The 22,912-nt window shown below is 41.8% G+C and overlaps 1 protein-coding gene across 6 annotated transcripts in view; it reads left to right on the top strand.

The window, feature by feature from the left end:
* helz (helicase with zinc finger) overlaps window positions 1-22,912 on the top strand; it is a 293,579-nt gene that overhangs the window by 143,425 nt on the left and 127,242 nt on the right. For 4 of the 6 annotated variants that reach the window (XM_060844735.1, XM_060844737.1, XM_060844733.1 and 1 more), the window contains 4 exons: window positions 5,090-5,211; window positions 8,373-8,518; window positions 16,259-16,406; window positions 20,986-21,169. In XM_060844735.1, coding sequence (XP_060700718.1) covers window positions 5,090-5,211; window positions 8,373-8,518; window positions 16,259-16,406; window positions 20,986-21,169 — 600 coding nt within the window. The remainder of the gene's footprint in view (window positions 1-5,089; window positions 5,212-8,372; window positions 8,519-16,258; window positions 16,407-20,985; window positions 21,170-22,912) is intronic. The other 2 variants (XM_060844736.1, XM_060844734.1) reach the window with 1 other exon arrangement.

Here is a 22,912-nt window from a genome sequence, read left to right as displayed (position 1 = left end):
GTCTATCGTTAGTTGCCTTTGAGAAGGTAGTATGAGCTGCTTTCTTGAACACTGCACTCTGTGCTGTAGGTTGACCCACAATACTTCAGGATTTTGATCCAGTGACAGTGAAGAAACTGATATATTTTCAAGTTAGGATGGTGAGTGGCTTGAAGAGAAATCTGCACATGGTGGTATTCCCATATATCTGTTGCCCTTGTCCTTCTAGATGGAAGTGGTCATGAGTTTGGAAGCTGCTGACTGCACTGTGTTAACCAGCAGCCCTGTCTTCTGTGGCTAATTCTTTCTCATCAGACTAGTCTTTATTCAGTGCTTCAGTTGAGGCATTGAATAGCAAAATTCTGTAATGCAGATGAGCTCGTTGCTGATGAAGGTGCAATATAACATTTCAGGCCAGGTACGAATCTTCTGATAGGTCCTTTACACAGTTCGGTGGAAACTCATTAGATGAATCATATCTCACAAGTCAGCACAAAGAAAGTGTAGTGGCACTGAGCTGTGGCGATTCCATGTTGGAGAGTACTTTCGTTTTCAAACTCTGCTCAGTTTGATGATGCTGAATGCAGATAGGTATTGATTAGAGGTCCAGCTCGGACTGCCAAGAACACGTTCCTCAATGGCACAGGGGATTGAGGGGTCTAGTTTAAACATGTGTGAAAAGACATCACAAGGGTTTGAAAGCTGCAATCTTCCGTTGACAATCTAGCTGCCTCAGTGAAAATGATACCGTTGAAAAACTGCTGACCCAGCCTTGTTAACACTGCCTGCCAAAACATCTACCTGGTTTCCACATGTAGTATTAGTAATACTAGTTACAATTATGCAAAATGTTGTAGTGCGTCATCTGTAATGTCAGATCACGGATAGCTGAAACCTGAGAAAGCTTCTGATAAGATCCTGCTACAGTTCGCCTTCTAAATAGTGTAAACAGCCAACAAATACTGATTAACTTATAAAAGTTTCCAGCTCTCTTCTGTTGAACACATGAAAATCCCAACCGGGGTCTTAATGCATGGTGGCAATTATCAGCAAACTGATTCACAAGGATCCCCATCATTATTGGAAAACGTTGGGAAAGCTAAAAAGCAATCAGCTCAGCAGAGCAGAGTCGAAAATCATTTTTTCTGCAACTGAATTGATACTGGAATCCCACAACAGTTGAAAATAGGTACGCAGAGAATTGAAGAAAGCCTGAGTCCTCCCAAGCCTCTGGACCATACCGAGGGCAAGAACCAAGCCACACAACTGGACCAGTTGGCACAGCTGCTTCAACATTACCACATCACCTCCAACGTCAACAGGCATCAGGTCAGGGTGCTACCACATGACTGGGTTGAAGAAGAGACACTCTTAAGAGCAAAGTGCTGCAAGTAGAGAACTTAATATTGAAGTTACTGCTGTTAGAACATGTGAACCCACAAAAGCATGCTGAAAACTCCAGAATGACAGACATGAGAGGCCAAGTGTGCAATTCTGGGCTTAGTACATCTCTTAACAGCAGGAAGAATTCTTCCTTTGATTCTTAAAGATGTCTTTGTACTGGCCTGACTTCATTTAACCTGTCTTCTTGCAAAGAACATTTGTTCCATAGCAGGTCTAAATAGCCTGAAAGCAGTTCGTGTTATAAAAATCTGTGATTATCACAATTTTAACAAAATTGTTTTTATTTCTGATCAAAATACCATAGGTTTGTTTTGTAGTCTGCACCGAGTTAGTCTGAACCTAAGTTCATTAGATTAACTAAATGTGGCAGCAAAGATGTTACGTTTATCTTGAGCATTCAAAATCTAGGTCAGTAAATACCACTTCATATTTTTTATTCCTGAATACACTCCAGTGATTTCTGCTGGAAAGTGTGCACATTCAAAAGGTCAGTTTAGACATAAGGAGTCTGCAGTGTTTTATAACATGTTCTTTTGTGGATTAACTTATGAAGGATGGCTCCTTGTCTAAAGTGTTGTGGAATGACCAGTGTCTACAGCACTGATCTAAAAAGTAGTTGTTTGCGATTCAGGTGAAGGAAGTCAAAATTGGATCAAAACAAATGCTTCCTGTATCTTAGCTTCAATATTTTAAAAATCTTGGTTCTGAATTACATTCATGCTTAAAACCCTCACTGTTCACTCATTTTTTGAGAAAGATTTAAGACATGACAACGCAATAAACTGCTCTTAACACTGAATCAGTGACAAGGGATGGGCTGTATCGTTTGCCATGGGGCACCTTAATTTCCTTGAGTAAATGCTAACTTTTTATATGGATTGTTTTGGAACTATAGAAGGCTTTTTTTCCTTTCTCAAAATGTAAATAATGTGTAGATATACCTTTTATTTTTAGAGTAGTTGTATATTGCTACTATTAATCTCCACAGGGGACATAGAGAACGCAGTGCAGGTGAGAAGTCATTCTGATCTCTTGGAGAGCCAACTAGAAGAGTTCTAACCAGGCACCCAGAGCGCTGCTTGCTGAGCTGCTACTCCAAACGATTTCTCTCAATTTGGAAAAAGTTGTGGGAGAGTTGGTTATTTTCTGTTGGCTAAAAGAATGTTAACTGTGCAGTCAGTTTGTGGGTAATTAACAAATTAATTACCCTCACGCAGTGCCTTTACAACTGGTGCAATCTCCTGCCTTTTGGAGTATTCATCCTGCATTTTATCCACTTTTGTTGAATCCCCACAATGCAAAATGTGGATGACAAAAGAAAAATTACCTTATTTTACTTTTGGTTTTTTTTCAGGTCAATACAATAGAGTGCACTTTGAGACTTCTCAGGCACCTATTTGTAATACCATGTGAAAACGTTGCACATCCATTGTTGCTATATATGTGCAAAGGGCAGAGTAGATTATAATTAAAATCTATTGTGGTTTAGTTGGACTGGTGCCTTGCCTTTTGAAACTCATGAGATATGAGAATCTCTGACAAGGCCTCATTTCCACTATAGCGATGAGTTGCAACTTTGAATGCTTGCAGTTCATGTGGTGTACTGCTGTTTGAAAGGGAGGTCCAGAATTTGACCCAGAGACTGCAAAGGAGTGGTGAGATATTTCCAAACAAGAGGGTATAGGATTTGGCAAAGTTGTGATGTTCTCATTTGATTGTTGCCCTTGCTGTTTGGGTAGTGAAGATCGCAATTTAGAAGGCACTGCAAGAAAGCCCTTAGTAAGTTATATAGTGTAGTTTTTAGATGGTGCACTCTGCAGCTACGGCACATGGCAACTGGGTGGGGTGTAAGTCATTGAGTTTTAAAAGATGATGTTCAGCTTCTTGAGTATTCCTTTGGAGCTCCATTCATCTCAGCAAAAATTATTCCACACGTTATTTCCTTATGCATTGTAGATGATTGATAGGTTTGGGAAGTTGGGACCCTTGTGACCATGGTATTTATTTGACTAGACCAGATGAATTTGCCAGTGCCAACTTCCAGATGTTTATGGTGAGAGTTTCATTGATGATGATGGTCATGCAATTAAGCACCAAGGAAGAGTGTTAAATTATTTATTTTGACAGAGATGATCATTGTCTAGCACTATTACCTCAACCCTGAATGTTGCAAATCTTAAGTGTGTGTAGGAACTAGTTGTTTCATTTTCTGAGGATGATGTGGAGTTGAACACACAATATTGTGATTTAATTGTTTCTGTAATAACTATGATTACCCAGTCTCATGTTCTTGTACATACCTTGAGTTCATCTGCGTTACCTGTAAGATCCCTTGCATTGAAATAAATTCTGTTAATCCCAAAAATACACCTTTAGAGATTGACAAAACACCTCCAGGGTGCCCCAAAGCCCCTCATGTGCAGTACTCACACTATTCAAAAACTGCTTTCTCTAACATTCATTTCACTGTCACTTCCACTCCCAGTTTGGAAAAGCTGATAGACACTTCCTGGAGCTTTCATACACCAAATCTTAAATATTTTCAGCTTCAAATGACCTTTTTGGAGGTTTATCCAAGCTTCCTTGGTCTGGAGCTATTACTAAACTCCTTGGTCTCAGGTAATCTACTTTAAGTATCTTCTTCCTTTCTCAGGAGTTTCCACAGCTATATTAGTTCGAGACTTCTGCAGAACTGCTCCAAGCTTAAATTTTTTAAAAACTTAATAAAACTCTGGGTATTTCTCCAAACATTTTTAAAGTCCAGTAATCTCTAGCTGAAATGTCGATGCACGGTTGTCTGTTTTGGTTAGTGTTAACTCTCCTCATGTCAACAAAACCCACTAGTCTTGGAAGCTCACTGCCTGTGAGTGGTGAATGCAGATTCAGCAGTGGCTTTCAAAATGAGCATTTGATAAGCATCTGAAGAGTGCAAATGTGTAGTGCGACAGGAAAAGGCAGAGGAGTGACAACCCTTGCTGAGAGTTCACATGGAAATAATGGACTGATTAGCCTCCACCTGTACAGTCATTCTGTGATCCTGTTGATACATTTCTCAATAATTGCATGAAATGAGATGTTTAAGAGCATGAAACCTGAGCTATTTATGCGCTCTGTTCTTTACATTTGTTTACAAATGGCACCTATTTTGATGGAGGGGCTTCAGTAGCTACTGTTCAGAAATGCTTGCAAAAAACAAACCAATTTATCCTTAGATGTTTTTTCACAATCTACTGAATAAATAGGAAGCTTTTTTCATGGCGTTTGGGGAGGGTGGAATGTTTGAGTGCATTAAAACTTAACCAGTGAGGAAAATAAGTTCATGTTATTCTAAATGGATTTGATTAATGTGCTGTTGAAAAGAGTGGGAGGAGTTACAGACTTCTGCTTGTACGTTTCTGATTTCAGATTTGCCTTGGCGGGTGTGAGCTTAATGCTTGCCCAAGATTCATCGCGGGCACTGCTTAATGAATTTCTCAGTACACAGCTTGAGAATAAAATTGATGGAGCTTAAAAGCAGATTGTTCACTTGACCTGAGATGATATGTAATGAAATTAGAGGCAGTGTCAGTTATATATCTGTCTCTGTGTATTAAAAGAAAAATAAATGACCTTCTATCTTAAGTTGAAATTTACATTTTAGTTAAATGTTTATTTCCATATTTTAAGGTAACATTCAGTAACGCTTGGCACAATGTTTGTTTATCAGCAGGTTTATTCACTCATATTCTGTTGGATGAAGCTGCTCAAGCAATGGAGTGTGAGACCATCATGCCTTTGGCACTAGCAAGTAGACACACAAGGATTGTCTTAGCCGGTGATCACATGCAGGTGACCAAGTTTAAACTTCATTTACAACTATATCAGGATATGAATTATGAAACTGCTTCCTTCTCATGATTGCAAACCTCCTGGCTATTGTATTTCTTGTGTTTCTGTGGCACCAGAAGATGCCACAAGGTCATACTTATTTATCCTTTTCTTGCAGTTTAATTGCCCTTAGACTTTGCAAGATGCTGTTTGGGGTCATCCTGATTTTGTAGGTCTTTAAATCATAATAATTAATATCGTAGCAAAGAATGTAGTTGCTTATGTTTTGTTTGTAGTAAGTGTTTTCTTAAAAGCCAAAAATGCTTAGTTCATGTCCAGGTCTAATATGCTGTGAATGGCTTACTCTTTTAATATAATTGCAATGCTGATACTGAATTTCACTGCTGCCTTCCACCATGATCCCATAGTCTTTTTTTTAAAGAAACTCATTAAGTTCAGTTGTGCGATGTCCGGATCTTGGCTGAATGACAGTCTGTTTAATTTTCTTTTTAAATTAGCAATTTGGTTTTCTTTAAGCAAATTTTGGTGACCTGATTCTCCCGAACATTGTGAGGGGAATATAGTGTGCAGACAGCTTGGCTCTGCAATCAGGCCCTTTTACGTAACATGACAGTAACTGTTTATAAAAGAAAGAAAAGCACTGAAAAACTGGTTCCTGTTGCCGGATAATATTCCCGCAATAATTGTGCACCACTGCCCTTTAAACTAAAGTTTAATAGATAAAAAGCTCTTTTAAATAGACTTCATCTACAGGTTTTGAGCAGATGCAACGCAACCATTATGTGAAGGTTGGAGTTGGCAACTGTAGATAATTGATTTGAATTTATTTCCAGAAATGCAAGGCTGCCAGGAGTTTTTCAACAAAGACTTATTTGGGACACTCTCAAATGTGCATGTCATTTAAGTCCAAGAAAGTCGCCTTTGTAAAATTGATGAATGGAAGTTTTGCCAACTTTACTTCCTGACCATCTGTCAGTTTAACAGGGATTTCTGGCTTACAAACCTGATGTAGGACAGAGGACTTTGAGTGTTTTCTGAGTGGAGGAGATTTGGAAAGTAGGGTGGGTTAGGCATGTGCTGTCACATGAACTATGTTTTCCCTTTTAAGACATCCTCCTCATGCACCCAGAACGTATTTCTAATTCTTCTTCCAGTTGAGAAGAAAGCTAGGGAAGTACTCTGCTCTCTGCTTTTACCAATGTTGTTCTGTAACTGGGTCACCTGGATATTAATTTATTTCTCCACTTTTCTGATCAGGTGCAAAAGCTAAGCTTGTTTGGGAGGAGGGGGAAAGAAAGTTGATTTTTGGGAAGAATGCGATCGAATTGCCTTGCTTTTTTCCCCCCTTTATTTATACTTAATGGTTGCACGGCCTCCTTCAACACATATATAATAGTGATATAACAGCATTGTGCAACTTTTTATATACCACTTTTGTATCCAACTGGGGTTTTATTTTCAACTGCCCCATCAACAAAACTGTCGCACAAAATTCAGCTTCTCCAAAAGGCTATGATTTTATAATGAGCATTTTCAGTGGATGCTGTGATTGAATATTAACATATTGGTAAATCTATTTATGGATTATTGCACATGTCAGATCATGAATTAGTGTTTACTGACACAATTTCTTATTTGTAAATGGCAAACTTGCTTTAAGGAAATTTTTAAGAGAACTGAACTACTGAAAAATTTATTTGTAGTCATATATTTGCCATTGTAGCATTGTAAAAAAACTTCACCAATAAGTAGAGCAGAAAGATTTTTGAAAAATTTATGATTGCACTTCTAAAACGCTTGAGACTTTCATCTGTATTTTCTGTCCCTTCATGAAATTTCTGTTTTTGAACTTGAGCATCTGAAAGAATTTTCTCCATTCTGATCCTCAAATTCATTGATGTGTACATTTTTCTTTAACTTTACATTGTTTTGTATTTTTCAAGAGTAATTTATGGAACCATAATCACTGGATGTAATTTATACCTTGTGTGTTCCAAAGCATTTTGGCTGATGTAATGCTAGATCACCTGGCTTCACATTCAGTCTCTATCATTTGTACTTGAACTTCTAATGGGTTGGTACTGAAGAGTTGCAGAATAGTGGCAAAATTGTTGGGAATAGATGCAATTAGTTTTCCCTTTTTCTTAATTGCTGCTACTTAACCGCTGAATGACATTAGCTTTGGAGATACTCGTGATCACCCACTCATCTCACATGGTCTGTTGGTTGCCTGACTGGAGTTTGCAGTAGCAATTGAATAAATGATGTGTTTTCACTGGTCACAGAATCACAATGTATTCCAGGCTATCACAGAAGTTACAGCTCTTACCACCATTACTCAGACAGCTTTTGAAAGAAAATTGCACCAAAAGCTGGTAGTATTTACTGCATTGCTTCCAGTTTTCCCTAGCTATAATTAGAATCACTTGTCAGTTTGCATGGCATTTAATGTTTATGAATTATTTCCCGCTTGATAATTCAAGGTAGCAGTCTCTAGTCGCCAGTTTTACAGTCAAACATTTTTTAAGTGAATATAGATAGGAAAATGACTCCTGAAGCCTCCTTTTGATCAATGGCTTAATAAAATGCAGAGTAGTCTGGATTTTTCAGTGAAAAATATTTTTAATCCATAGGAATTAAATGTGTAGCGCCAGTTTCGAAAATGTTTCTTTTGCTGTTCATTGTTAATTTGTTTGCATCAGCATAATATATATCCTTCTGTATTCTTGTTTGAAGTTTTTTTGTTAAAAATAACACTTCAAAAGTAGAAGCAGACATTGAAATAAGTTTTATACATCTGTTCTGATTGTTTATTTTTCTAAATGTTATTATGGCACTTTTTGCAAGCTAGTTCATATCTCCTTTTTCTTCAAAAGTAGCTAATTGTTCTCCAATCAGTTATGACAATGACCAAGGGCTAGAGAATTCCATTTCTTTCTGATCATGTTGCATGAGATCCACTGACCATTGCCTTGCTTTGTTCTTTTGCTTACATTTCCAGGCACAATAACATCTTCCTGTTTTAACCAGTATACCAATGATATATAGGAGGAAAGGTCATAAAAGCAGAAAATCAGAAATAAAGTATCCTTGCTTTCTAGCTTTATGTTCAGCAAAGCACAAATTTAAAAATAGCTAACATTCTGCTTTACATTTTCCAGCTTAGTCCGTTTGTATACAGTGAATTTGCCCGGGAAAGAAATCTTCATGTATCGTTGCTAGATCGTCTGTATGAACACTATCCTGCAGAGTTTCCATGCAGAATTCTACTATGTGAGAACTATCGTTCCCATGAAGCTATTATCAAGTAGGTTATTGAGTTTATGGCATTTCCTTGGTGTATGACTCAATTGAGTTAGTTCTGGTGATGTTGGGAGGGTTTCCTCTAAGAGACTTGGAGCTACCATACCCAAGTGAGGGAACTGAATTAATTTGCACAATTGTCTTTATGTTTGTACCTTCATTGTTAATATGGCTTCCTCACAGTGATTGGTACCATTTGATTGTTGTGGTTCTGTTCGCCGAGCTGGGAGTTTTTGTTGCAAACGTTTCGTCCCCTTTCTAGGTGACATTCTCAGTGCTTGGGAGCCTCCTGTGAAGCGCTTCTGTGCTGATTTAGCATGAGCAAAACCAATGTAGTGTGCAAAATCCCATGCAAGGACTGCACAAAACACTACATAGGACAAACAGGAAGGCAACTAACAACCCGCATCCATGAACACCAACTAGCCACGAAACGACACGACCAGCTATCCTTAGTAGCCAAACGCTCAGATGACAAACAACATGAATTCGATTGGGACAACACCACTATTATAGGACAAGCCAAACCGAGAACAGCCAGGGGATTCCTAGAGGCATGGCACTCATCCACAAATTCTATCAACAGACACATCGACCTAGACCCTATACACCAGCCACTGCAGCGGACAGCAACTGACAACCGGAAGCGGTAGATTCAAACCATTATAAATGCCGGAGGAATCAGCACAGAAGCGCTTCACAGGAGGCTCCCAAGCATTGAGGATGTCACCTAGAAAGGGAACAAAATGTTTGCAACAAAAACTCCCAGCTCGGCGAACAGAACCACAACAACGCGCACCCGAGCTACAAATCTTCTCACAAACTTTGAATACCATTTGATTTTTAATAAGATTGCTTACTGACTGGCAAATACTCCTCAACCTGGACAGATATTTTGCTGGTTCTAAAACGGGAATGGTGACTGTTCTAAAATGCCCGATATTTGTTGAGACTGTCCAATTGTCTGTTTTTACCAAAGGAGTACAGTGCAATACAAAAACAGTACAAGAATTACTTCACAACATTAATATTTGGTTATTACCAAAGCATTTATTTTGCAATAAATCTTCCATCACAGTCCAACCTAAGCATGTAATTCTAATATAGTTGCAGTTTTTGCAACAATAATTAGTGATAAAACTTTGTTGTGATATTTTTCTAAATATAAATTCTTTAAAAAACTGACATACCTGTAATTTAAAAATAACTTCTTTGAATCCTCATGCCTATATTACATAAATGTGAGGATTGAGCTAAATTGTTGACACTGCTCTATCTACTCTCAATTTATTATCTCAATAACCACCTAAACCTCTTGCAAAACCTATCTCTTCAACCACCCTTGCAGTCACCACATCTAATTTTACTGTTGCTTTGCCTCCATTCCAACACTATCAATTACCTTGTGTTATTTACCATATAGCAAATAATTACAGACTGTTCACTTGAATTAATCATTGGGTGTATTTTGTGCTGAGCTTCTGGGCACCTGACAATTGAGAGCTATCACTGTGTCTCCAACTATGCTTATGCATAATGCAAAAGTTAAACCATGTTTGCAGAAACAATGGCAATTGCATTTCGGCTAGACCCCAGGAATGTGATTTGCACGAGAATATGTTTGCTCTGGGAAGTGACCAATTTAAATGTTTGGACTTTTAGGTTACGTGGCACGGTGGCACAGTGGTTAGCACTGCTGCCTCTCAGCACCAGGGACCTGGGTTCAATTCCTGCCTCAGGCGACTGACTGTGTGGAGTTTGCACGTTCTTCCCGTGTCTGCGTGGGTTTCCTCCGGGTGCTCCGGTTTCCTCCCACAGTCCAAAGATGTGCAGGTCAGGTGAATTGGCCATGCTAAATTGCCCGTAGTGTTAGATAAGGGGTATATGTAGGGGCATGGGTGGGTTGCGCTTCGGCGAGTCGGTGTGGACTTGTTGGGCCGAAGGGCCTGTTTCCACACGGTAAGTAATCTAATCTAATTTGTCCGAGCTTAAGCACCTAGCCATGTACCTATCCAATTGCCGCTTAAAGGTCACCAATGATTCTGACTCTACCACTCCCACAGGCAACCCATTCCATGCCCCCACCACTCTCTGGGTAAAGAACCTACCCTTGACATCCCTCCTATACCTTCCACCCTTCACCTTAAATTTATGTCCCCTTGTAACACTCGGTTGTACCCAGGGAAAAAGTCTCTGACTGTCTACTCTATCTATTCCCCTGATCATCTTCTAAACCTCTATCAAGTCACCCCTCATCCTTCGCTGTTCCAATGAGAAAAGGCCTAGCACTCTCAACCTATCCTCGTACGACCTATTCTCCATTCCAGGCAACAGCCTGGTAAATCTCCTCTGCACCCTCTCCAAAGCTTCCACATCTTTCCTAAAGTGAGGCGACCAGAACTGCACACAGTACTCCAAATGTGGCCTTACCAAGGTCCTATACAGCTGCAACATCACCTCACGATTCTTGAATTCAATCCCTCTGCTAATGAACTCTAATACACCATAGGCCTTCTTACAAGCTCTATCCACCTGAGTGACAACTTTCAAAGAGCTATGAACATAGACCCCAAGATCCCTCTGCTCCTCCACCTTACTAAGAACCCTACTGTAAACCTTGTATTCCACATTCTTATTTGTCCTTCCAAAATGGACAACCTCACACTTTACAGGGTTGAACTCCTCAGCCCAGCTCTGCATCATATCTAAGTCCCTTTGCAGCTGACAACAGCCCTCCTCACTATTCATAACTCCACCAATCTTCGTATCGTCTGCAAATTTACTGACCCACCCTTCGACTCTCTCTTCCGAGTCATTAATAGAAATTACAAACAGCAGAGGACCCAGACTGATCCCTGATGAACTCCACTTGTAACTGGGTTCCAGGCTGAATGTTTACCATCTACCACCACTCTCTGACTTCTACTGGTTAGCCAGTTCTCTATTTAACTGGCCAAATTTCCCACTATCCCATGCCTCCTGACTTCCCGCATAAGCCTACCATGGGGAACCTTACCTCTTCCCACCCTATCTCTTGCAAAAATGCCCATCCCGTATTCCCAATTCCTCCGCCTCCGCCGTATCTGCTCCCAGGAGGACCAGTTCCGCCATAGAACACATCAGATGGCCTCCTTCTTTAGAGACCGTAATTTCCCTTCCCACGTGGTTAAAGATGCCCTGCAACGCATCTCGTCCACATCCCGCACCTCTGCCCTCAGACCACACCCCTCCAACCGTAACAAGGACAGAACGCCCCTGGTGCTCACCTTCCACCCTACCAACCTTCGCATAAACCAAATCATCCGCCGACATTTCCGCCACCTCCAAAAAGACCCCACCACCAGGGATATACTTCCCTCCCCACCTCTTTCCGTCTTCCGCAAAGACCGTTCCCTCCGTGACTACTGGTCAGGTCCATGCCTCCCTATGACCCACCCTTCCATCCTGGCACTTTCCCCTGCCACCGCAGGAACTGTAAAACCTGTGCTCATACCTCCTCCCTCACCTCTATCCAAGGCCCTAAAGGAGCCTTCCACAAAGTTTTACCTGCACATCCACTAATATCATTTATTGTATCCGTTGTTCCCGATGCAGTCTCCTCTACATTGGGGAGACTGGGCGCCTCCTAGCAGAGCGCTTTAGGGAACATCTCCGAGATACCTGCACCAATCCACCACACCGCCCCGTGGCCCAACATTTCAACTCCCCCTCCCACTCTGCCGAGGACATGGAGGTCCTGGGCCTCCTTAACCCCCGCTCCCTCACCACCAGACGCCTGGAGGAAGATCGCCTCGTCTTCCGCCTCGGAACACATCAACCCCAGGGCATCAATGTGGACTTCAACAGCTTCCTCATTTCCCCTTCCCCCACCTCATCCTAGTTTCAAACTTCCAGTTCAGCACTCTCCCCATGACTTGTCCGGACTTGTCCAACCGGCTTATCTTCTTTTCCACCTATCCACTCCATCCTCTCCTCCCTGACCTATCACCTTCATCCCCTCCCCCACTCACCCATTGTACTCTATGCTACTCTCTCCCCATCTCACCCTGCTCTAGCTTATCTCTCCTTGCTTCCAGCTCACTGCCTTTATTCCTGATGAAGGGCTTTTGCCCGAAACATCGATTTCACTGCTCGTTGGATGCTGCCTGAACTGCTGTGCTTTTCCAGCACCACTGATCCAGAACCTTATCAAATGCCTTACTAAAATCCATGTACACTACATCCACTGCTCTACCCTCATCCACATGCTTGGTCACCTCAAAGAATTCATTAAGACTTGTAAGGCAAGACCTATCCCTCACAAATCCGTGCTGGCTGTCCGTAATCAAGCAGTGTCTTTCCAGATACTCAAATCCTATCCCTCAGTACCCTTTCCATTACTTTGCCTACCACTGAAGTAAGACTAACTGGCCTGTAATTCCCGGGGTTATCCCTATTCCCTTTTTTTGAACAGGGACACAACATTCGCCACTTTCCAGTCCCCTCGTACCACCCCCGTCGACAGTGAAGACGAAAAGATCATTGCCAACGGCTCTGCAATTTCCTCTCTTGCTTCCCACATAATCCCAGGATATATCCCGTCAGGCCCGGGGGACTTGTCTATCCTCAAGTTTTTCAAAATGCCCAACACATCTTCCTTCCTAACAAGTATCTCCTCTAGCTTACCTGTCCATTTCATACTCTCCTCTTCAACAATACGGTCCCTCTCATTTGTAAATACTGAAGAAAAGTACTCATTCAAGACCTCTCCTACTCTTCCGACTCAATACACAGTCTCCCACTACTGTCCTTGATCGGACCTACCCTCGTTCTCGTCATTCTCATGTTTCTCACATACGCATAAAAGGCCTTGGGGTTATCCTTGATCCTACCCGCCAAAGATTTTTCATGCCCTCTCTTAGCTCTCCTAATCCCTTTCTTCAGCTCTCTCCTGGCTATCCTGTATCCCTCCAATGCTCTGTCTGACCTTGTTTCCTCAACCTTATGTAAGCCTCCTTCTTCCTCTTTACTAGATATTCAACCTTCCTCGTCAACCATGGTTCCCTCACACGACCATCTCTTTCCTGCCTGACAGTTACATACATATCAAGGAGACGTCATATCTGTTCCTTGAAAAAGTTCCACATTTCAATGACATCCTTCCCTGACAGCCTATGCTCCCAACTTATGCTCCTCAGATCCTGTCTTGCAGCATCGTATTTACCCTTGCCCCAATTGTAAAACCTACCCTGTTGTGCGCACCTATCTCTCTCCATAACCAAGGTGAAAGTCACAGAATTGTGGTCACCATCACCAAAATGCTCACCCACTAACAAGCCCATCAGTTGTCCCAGTTCGTTATCGAGTACCAAATCCAGTATGGCCTCCCCTCTGGTCGGACAATCTACATACTGAGTTAGAAAAGCTTCCTGGACACACTGCACAAACACCGACCCATCCAATCTACTTGATCAGTAGAGCTCCCAATCAAAATTTGGGAAGTTGAAATCGCCCATGACTACTACCCTGTGGCTTCTGCACCTTTCCAAAATCTGTTTCCCAATGTATTTCTCCACATCTCTGCTGCTATTGGGGGGCCTATAGTAAACAGCCAACAAGGTGACTGCTCCTTTCCTATTTCTGACTTCAGCCCATACTACCTCCAAAGGCAGATCCCCCTCGAACTGCCTTTCTGCAGCCATTATACCATTTCTAATTAGCAATGCCACACCACCTCCTTTTTTACCACCTTCCCTAATCCTTACTGAAACATTTGTAACCAGGAACCTCCAACAACCATTCCTGTCCCTCTTCTATCCACATTTCCGTGATGGCCACAACATCGTAGTCCCAAGTACCAATCCACGCCTTACGTTCACCCACCTTATTTCTGATACTTCTTGCGTTGAAGCATACACACTTGAGCCCATCTCTGTGTCCGCAAGTATTCTCTGTCAGTGCTAACTTCTCCACAGCCTCCCGACATTCTTGGACATCCTGAAAAACAGCTAACCTACTTGCCGGAGTACAAGTCCGGATCCCATCCCCCTGCCAAATTAGTTTAACCCCCCCCGAAGAGTGCTAGCAAACCTACCTCCCAGGATATTGGTGCCCTTCTGGTTCAGGTGCAACCTGTCCTGCTTGTACAGGTCCCACCTTCCCCAGAATGCAGTCCAATTGTCCAAATACCTGAAGCCCTCCCTCCTACACCATCCTTGCAGCCACGTGTTCAACTGCACTCTCTCCCTATTCCTTGCCTCACTGTCACGTGGCACCGGCAACAACCCAGAGATGACAACTCTGTCCGTCCTAGCTTTTAGCTTCCAGCCTAACTCCCTGAGCTCCTGAATGACCTCCCCACCCCTCTTCCTACCTCTGTTGTTGGTGCCAATGTGCACCACGACCCCTGGCTGCAAACCCCCTAAAGGATTCTGAAGACACGGTCCGAGACGTCTCGGACCCTAGCACCCGGGAGACAACAAACCATCCAAGAGTCTTGCCCATGTCCACAGAACCGCCTGTCTGTCCCTGTAACTATAGAGCCTCCTATAGCTAGCACTCTCCTCCTCTCCCCCTTTCCCTTCTGAGCCTCAGAGCCGGACCTCGTGCCAGAGACCCGGTCACTGCAGCTTACCCCTGCTAGGCTGTCCCCCCCAACAGTATCCAGAGTGGTATACTTATTGTTGAGGGGAATGACCACAGGGGATCCCTGCACAGCCTGCTTCCTCCCCTTCCCACCTCTAACTGTTACCCAGCTACCTCTGTTCTCTGGCGTAACTATGTCCCTGAAGCCTCTATCCATCACCCCCTCAGCCTATCAAATAATTCTCAGTTCATCCAACTCCAGCTCCAGTTCCCTAATGTGGTCTGTGAGGAGCTGGAGCTGGCTGCATTTCTGGCAGATGAAGTCGGCAGGAGTATCGGTGGTCACCCCTACCTCAAACGTCCTGCAGGAGGGACATTCCACTGCCTGTACTGCCATAACTCTACACTTTGTCTCCAAAACAAGAACATTTTGTAACTTTCCTTTTTTTTAGGTTAAAGGAGGAGGGAGGGTGGGAGACACTACACGTGTAGTGTCTCGGGTTCCTTCTCCACTCAAAAATGAGTGGAGTTTGCACGTTCTCCCCGTGTCTGCGTGGGGTTCCTCCGGGTGCTCCGGTTTCCTCCCACAATCCAAAAATGTGCAGTTTAGGTGATTTTGCCATGGGAAATTGCCTGTAGTGTTCGGTGAAGGGGTAAATGTAGGGGAATAGGTCTGGATGGGTTGCGCTTCAGCAGGTCGGTATGGACTTGTTGGACCGAAGGGCCTGTTTTCACACTAAATAATCTAATCTAATCATTTTCAAATTTATTACTTCATAAAAGCAAAATGTGGCTAAAATTTTCTTAGCACTTGTAAGTTAATGTGTTAAGAATTGCACTTTGGATAAAGCCTTTGAGTTGGAAAGGATGCATATTGATTTAGCGTCACAGTTGTAATATGAGATTGGGTGTGTTGTAAATTGATTTACTTTTCCTGAGAAGAGGTTGTAAATAATCAGAAGTGCAAGAAGATACTTTCTATATCTTTGATACAGAATCAGTAAGGTGTAAGATTGAAAGCTGAAAGCTAAATTTGATTCAAAATAAAGTTACTCAGCATGGATAATTTTTGTTTGGATTTTGCTATTTGAAATTTACATGCTAAATCAACACATGAAGATCCACTAGTATTTCAGAAGTTCTGCTTAGTGAAATTCAACCATTTTTAATTTTATTTCAGCTACACTTCTGAACTATTCTATGAGGGTAAGTTGATGGCGAGTGGAAAGCAACCAGCACATAAAGATTTCTATCCACTAACATTCTTCACAGCCCGAGGAGAGGATGTGCAAGAGAAAAACAGCACTGCTTTCTATAACAATTCAGAGGTAAAGTAACAAAATATCCCTACTGGTCATATCTGTCCATTGTCTGTTTTTACCACAGACTGTGATGATTTTAGGCTTTGATGCAATGCTGCACTTGAATATTTTGTTATCTGTAACCACAATATACATGTCAGTAAGAGTGTTTTGAAATAACAAAGTTGTCCATTGAATGAATCTCCAACCTGAATCAGTTTAGGAAGACTTGTGTGGAACAAATCATATATTTCTTCAGTGACGTTTTGGCCTTTGGTATAAAATTCTGGAAGCTTTCCTTGGTGTTGAAATTAAACGTATTGAGTTTCTTCGTATTCAGTAATGTTTCTGCTTGAATTTCAATCACTGTCCAATAATTTTTTAATCTCTATTTTCTCCCCTGTATCTGTGAAATAATGAACTCATTGCTATTATGATTCCCCAGGTTCAGGGAGTCACCTTGGTTTTATGAGTCCTGAGTTTATGGAGATTATCTGACTATTATTGATAGGGCTTTGCTGTGCACAAACTGGCTGCTTGTAAAACAATGTTCGGAATTCACTCTCCCCAGTGAGCAATGGATGCTGGGCCATTGTCTGTACTCAAGACTGATTTGGATGGAATTTTTGATTGAAGAGGGAATCCCGACTTTTGAGGGGCAGATGGGAGTGGAATTTAGGCCACAATCAGATTAGTCATGATCCTATTAAATAGTGCAACAGGTTCAAAATTAATTCAGGCTTTCTGGCCTCTCCTATACAACTCTGTGACTCTAAGTGACAGACGTATATGAATTTGGCTTCACTGAGCCTGGTGGTTGATATATCATTACCTTTAGTTTGGAGGTAAGAACCAGATTTTGCAAGAGTTGAAATAAAATTGAAAGAGCGTTTTTATGAAGTGGTCACACGGCACATTTACAGACCCTTCAGTCCAACCAGTCTGCACAAATCTAAATTAATCCCACCTGCCTATACTTGGCCCATATCCCTCCAAACCTTTCCTATTGGTGTACTTATCCAAATATCCCCTCAACGTTATAACTGTACCTGCGCCCACTTTCTCTGGCAGTTCATTCCATAAACAAATGACTCTGTGTAAAAAAAAGTTGCCCCTTATGTCCTTTTTTAAACCTTTCTTCTCTCACCTTAAAAGTATGCCCCCTAATTTTAAATTCCCCCACCCTCGCAAAAAGACCCTTGCCGTTCACCTGACCTATGCCCCTCATGATTTTATAAACATCAATAGCCTCCCATTTCTTATGTTTAGAAAGGTTTTATGGTAAATTCAAAGTGTGTTCTAAACATAGCAGCAAAAACAAATGTCAGTAACAAAAACGAGAGCATTGTTATTTTGATTTACTTAGCGTTATATCAAACCATAAAGCTGAACTTCTGCTAGGAATGTCAATACCTATGGTCAAGTGATATACTAACTCATATTGTCTAAATATCATCACTTCATGTCAAGTTCAGTATTTGTTTGCTGCATTACAATAATATTTGATGAGCTCTAGCAATCCAGCATGGAATAGCTGAAGCTAGAAGTGATTGGTTGGCCTCATCGTAATACTTGTGTCGTCAGTATTTTACCAAGTTGAGAGAAAATGTTATGTGGTGTTCTGCCTGGATTGCAGTCATTGTTAGTTCTTAGGCTGAAATTAGTAGCTTGACAGCAGAGAAGGGCAGTAATACAGCCCTTTTAAAATTGATGATTACACCATGTTTAACTAAATAGTATCAGATGTTGGATTTCTCTTTGTGAAAATGTTGGACCTTCTCTTTTGCAAAATGTTGATCCTACAGTTTAATAAATTATGGTGCTTCAACCTTTAGGCTGTGCTGAGGAACAATGTGAAATACTTAATACTATAAAAATAGTCATCACTTATTGAAAATGCACTACAGGCACACTGTAAAGTGCTAATGTTTAATAATGCATATACATACAAATAAAATAAAATTCTGGATTTCTTTTGATGTGGGTGCAGCGATGTCCTCTGGCATTGCATTGAGAAAATAAATAAAACACTTGCAGTTATTTTATGTCTTACATCTTTGAAGTCTGAATATTTTATACAATTATAGTGACTATTGTTTCAGCAATGACCCTTAATAGCATGAATGGTTGCGATGTTTGATTAGGTGCTAGGCAAAGAGAAATGCTGGCCAGTGCACAAAACTTGCTCCTATCGCAAGAATCCTCTTGGATTTCTACAGTCAGTAGGAGTGAGCATACTGGATCACACTTACTTTTAGCATTCTTTTGAAATTACCTTAATCTCTCTGAGCTGCGTTACAATTTCCACCTAGATTATTTGCTAAAGTTCCTTTGACAATCCATCCAAGTTTCACTTTGCTGGAAAGAGAATTGATGAAATTGTCTCAACGATTTGATCAATAAGTTAATAGAAGAATATCCATCTGTGGAGCTGTGCTTGTCACAGGTCAGCTGTCAATCACACCAGCTTCCTGGTAAGGACACAGACCTACTCAAAACCAAACTGATATATTGACTGTCAAGCATGAACAATTACATGGGAACATTGCTGTTTCATTTTGCATTTCTGATTTTTTCAGCCATTAAACACACCTCCCAGTCTCATTTGAATCATGGCAGGAAAATATTTTATCTTTTACTAAACTTTCAGTGAATACCTGTGCAATTTCTTTTAAAAAGTCTGAAAATCAAATAAGCAAGGCAGAATCCATGTTAGCTCGGTTTGATAGACCTGGAAATCAGAAAGTCCCAGGTGATATCCTTGGCATTGGAATAGAATGAAATGAAATAGAATCCATCCAGTGTGGAAGCAGGCCCCACCCAGTCCCAACCCATCCCTGTAGTCCTGCATTTCCATGGCTAACCTGTCTAGCCTACACATTCCTGAAAGCTATGGGCAATTTAGCATGGGCTAGCCACCTATACCGCACATCTTTGGACTATGGGAAGAAACTGGAGCACCTGGAGGAAACCCACACTGACACTGAGAGAATGTCTGTGTGGAGTTAGCACAGTTACCCAAGGCTGGAATCGAACCTGGGTCCCTGGCACTGTGAGGCAGCAGTGCTAACCACTGAGCCATTGTGATTTAATAAATCTTAGTTCAGACTGTACAATTGATTTAGCTCCTAATAGGAATTACCTGAGGCCCCACTTATATTCCAACATGTTTGCATCTCTCGACATTGTGCGCTTTTATTAAATGTTGCTTCCCATATAAATAGTTCACTTGAGTGAGATCTTGAAATTATTTTGATTCTGATTTTTGTTGCTTATTGTCCATGTTTTATACCTTTGTAGACTTTGGGTATTTAATGAAACGATTTCATGGCTGCAATTTAAATTTAACCCTTTTGGTTTTGGTTCCACATCTGTTCTGCTCAATGTGGAGTGATTTATCTTGGGGTGACAGTGACTGAAGAATCAAGTCATGTCTAAGTTTGTGAAATTGAATTTGAAGCATTTTGTTTCCAAAAATATGTTTTTTGTTGAGCCTTTATCGAAATAAAATGACACTTGATGAGAATGGTTGATTATAAAGTAATTCTTTTGGGGCACTGTAGCTTTGTGCATCAGGGAATATCTTTGTGTTTCACGATTCAGTTGTATTTTATAACAGTAATTGTAACAATTGTGCAACTCTGTAGTTGAACATTCTATTTATACTGAATTCCAGACTGGTTTGGCACAGAGTTGTCAGTTAGCTGCTGTGAGAAAGTGAGAACTGCAGATGCTGGAGATCAGAGTCGAAGAGTGTGGTGCTGGAAAAGCACAGCCAGTCAGGCAGCGTCCGAGGAGCAGGAAAATCGATGTTTTGGTCATGAGCTCTTCAGGAACGGGGTGGTGGCCCAACGGGCTGAGAGTTAAATGGGAGGGGAGGGTGGGGCTGAAGGGAAGGTAGCTGAGAATGCGATAGGTAGATGAAAGTGGGGGTGAAGGTGATAGGTCAGAGAGGAGAGTGGAGCAGCATATAGGTTGGAAGGAAGATGGGCAGGTCAAGAGGGCGGTGTCAAGTTGGAAGGTTGGATCTGGGATAAGTTGGAGTTGGGGAAATAAGGAAACTGGTGAAATCCACATTGATCCCATGTGGTTGGAGGATCCCAAGGAGGAATATGAGTTGTTCTTCCTCCAGGCATTGGGAGGTAAGGGTTTGGCGGTGGAGGAAGCCCAGGACCTGCATGTCCTTGTTGGGGTGGGAAGGGGAGTTGAAGTGTTCGGCCATGGGGTGGTGGGGTTGTTTCGTGCATGTGTCCCGGGGATGTTCTCTAAAGCATTCCGCTAGTAGGTGTCCTGTCTCCGCAGTGTAGAGGAGACCACATCAGGACCAATGGATCCAGTAGATGACGTGAGTGGAAATGGAGGTAAATCTCTGATGGATGTGGAAGGCTCCTTTGGGGCCTTGGATGGGGGTAAGCGGGGAGGTGTGGGTGCAGGTTTTGCAGTTAGCTGTTGTGGCTAAGTAGATATTATGTTATGGAATGTACTTTACGCATTATTCACCATTGTTGGAGTGATGAACAAAACTTTGAATATCTTCAAATGCAGAGGTTCTGTTCTTTTAATGTTAAGATGCAATGACTAAAATCATACTTTGTCCCTCAAAAAGGTTTTTGAAATTGTGGAACGTGTTGAAGAACTCAGAAGGAAATGGCCAGTTGCCTGGGGGAAATTGGATGAAGGCAGCATTGGAGTAGTAACACCATATGCTGATCAAGTGTTTAGGATTCGATCAGAACTTCGTAAGAAGAGATTGTCAGAAGTGAACGTAGAGAGAGTTTTGAATGTTCAAGGTGAGTTCCCACTTGTTTGTCAAAATAAAGTTGTTTTCTTCTGTTTCTCTTGTTGTAAGCCATGGGAAATTGTCTTACTCAGGATGAAGGCGATCACAATAAAACTAACAGAATACTGAGAGGCCTAGATGGAGTGGGCATGGAAAAGATGTTTCTACTAGTGAGAGAGACTAGGAGCCAAGGGCACAGCCTCAGAGTGAATGAGATGAGATGTTTAGAACTGAGATGAGATGTTTCTTCAGCCAGAGGTCGGTGAGTCTCTGGGAATTCATTCCACAGAAGACTATGGAGTCCAAGTCATTGAGTGTCTTTAAGACATAATTTCTTGATTAGTGAGGGGATCGAAGGATGTGGAGAGAAGGCAGGAGAATAGCATTCTGAAATGTATCAGCCATGATCAAATGGTGGAGCAAAGTCATTTGGTCGAATGACCTCATTCTGGTTCCATATCTTATAGTCCAAGGTCTTATGGTCTTATTGAGGAACTGGGTGACAGAAATGCACTGAATCTTCATCACTCTACTTATGTGAGAGTCCAAGCCTGCATAATACATTTTCTGTCTTGGCTGTTGCTTGCAAGAGTTGCCCTTAAGGAGGGGAAACTGTTCGATGGTTTCTGGAGGTGACAGACATGATTGAAGCAATAAAGGCTGCCCGCAAGCCACCCACAGCATTTTATGTTTGAGAAATGTTGGGTAGTGTATTTGGACAAGTATATTGTGGTATTTGAGAGTTGATGAAAATGAAATAAGAGACATTTGGTTGAGTTATAGAGTCATTGAGATGTACAGCATGGAAACAGACCCTTCGGCCCAACCCAATCTAGTCCCACCTGCCAGCACCCAGCCCATATCCCTCCAAACCCTTCCTATACATATACCCATCCAAATGCCTCTTAAATGTTGCAATTTTACTAGCCTCCACCACCACCTCGAGCAGCTCATTTCACCCTCTGCGTGAAAAAGTTGCCTCTTAGGTCTCTTTTATATCTTTCCCCTCTCACCCTAAACCTATGCCCTCAAGTTCTGGACTCCCGACCCCAGGGAAAACACCTTGCCTATTTACCCTATCCATACCCCTCATAATTTTGTAAACCTCTATAAGGTCACCCCTCAGCCTCCGACACGCCAGGGAAAACAGCCCCAGCCTGTTCAGCCTCTCCCTATAACTCAAATCCTCCAACCTTGGCAACATCCTTGTAAATCTTTTCTGAACCCTTTCAAGTTTCACAACATCTTTCTGATAGGAAGGAGACCAGAATTGCATGCAATATTCCAACAGTAGCCTAACCAATGTTGTGTACAGCCGCGACATGACCTCCCAACTCCTGGACTCAATACTCTGAACAATAAAGGAAAGCATACCAAACGCCGCCTTCACTATCCTATCAACCTATGACAGAAACGGGTGAATTTATTATGGGGAATAAAGAAATGGCAGAAGAGTTGAATTGGTTCTTTAGATCTGTCTTCACTGGGGAAGACACGAGCAACCTCCCAGATGTAATAGTGGCTGAAGGACCTGAACTGAAGGGAATTTATATTAGGCAGGAAATGGTGTTGGAGAGACTGTTAGGTCTGAAGGCTGATAAGTGCCCGGGACTTGATGGTCTGCATCCCAGGGTACTGAAGGAGGTGGCTCTAGAAATCGTGGATGCATTGGTGATCATTTTCCAATGTTCTGTAGATTCAGGATCAGTTCCTGCTGATTGGAGGGTGGCTAATGTTGTCCCACTTTTTAAGA

This window comes from Hemiscyllium ocellatum, chromosome 25 (genome assembly GCF_020745735.1).
Source record: "Hemiscyllium ocellatum isolate sHemOce1 chromosome 25, sHemOce1.pat.X.cur, whole genome shotgun sequence".
Taxonomy (NCBI): domain Eukaryota; kingdom Metazoa; phylum Chordata; class Chondrichthyes; order Orectolobiformes; family Hemiscylliidae; genus Hemiscyllium; species Hemiscyllium ocellatum.
Note: the sequence above shows the minus strand (reverse complement) of the source record. Positions and strands in the feature narration are given on the sequence as shown.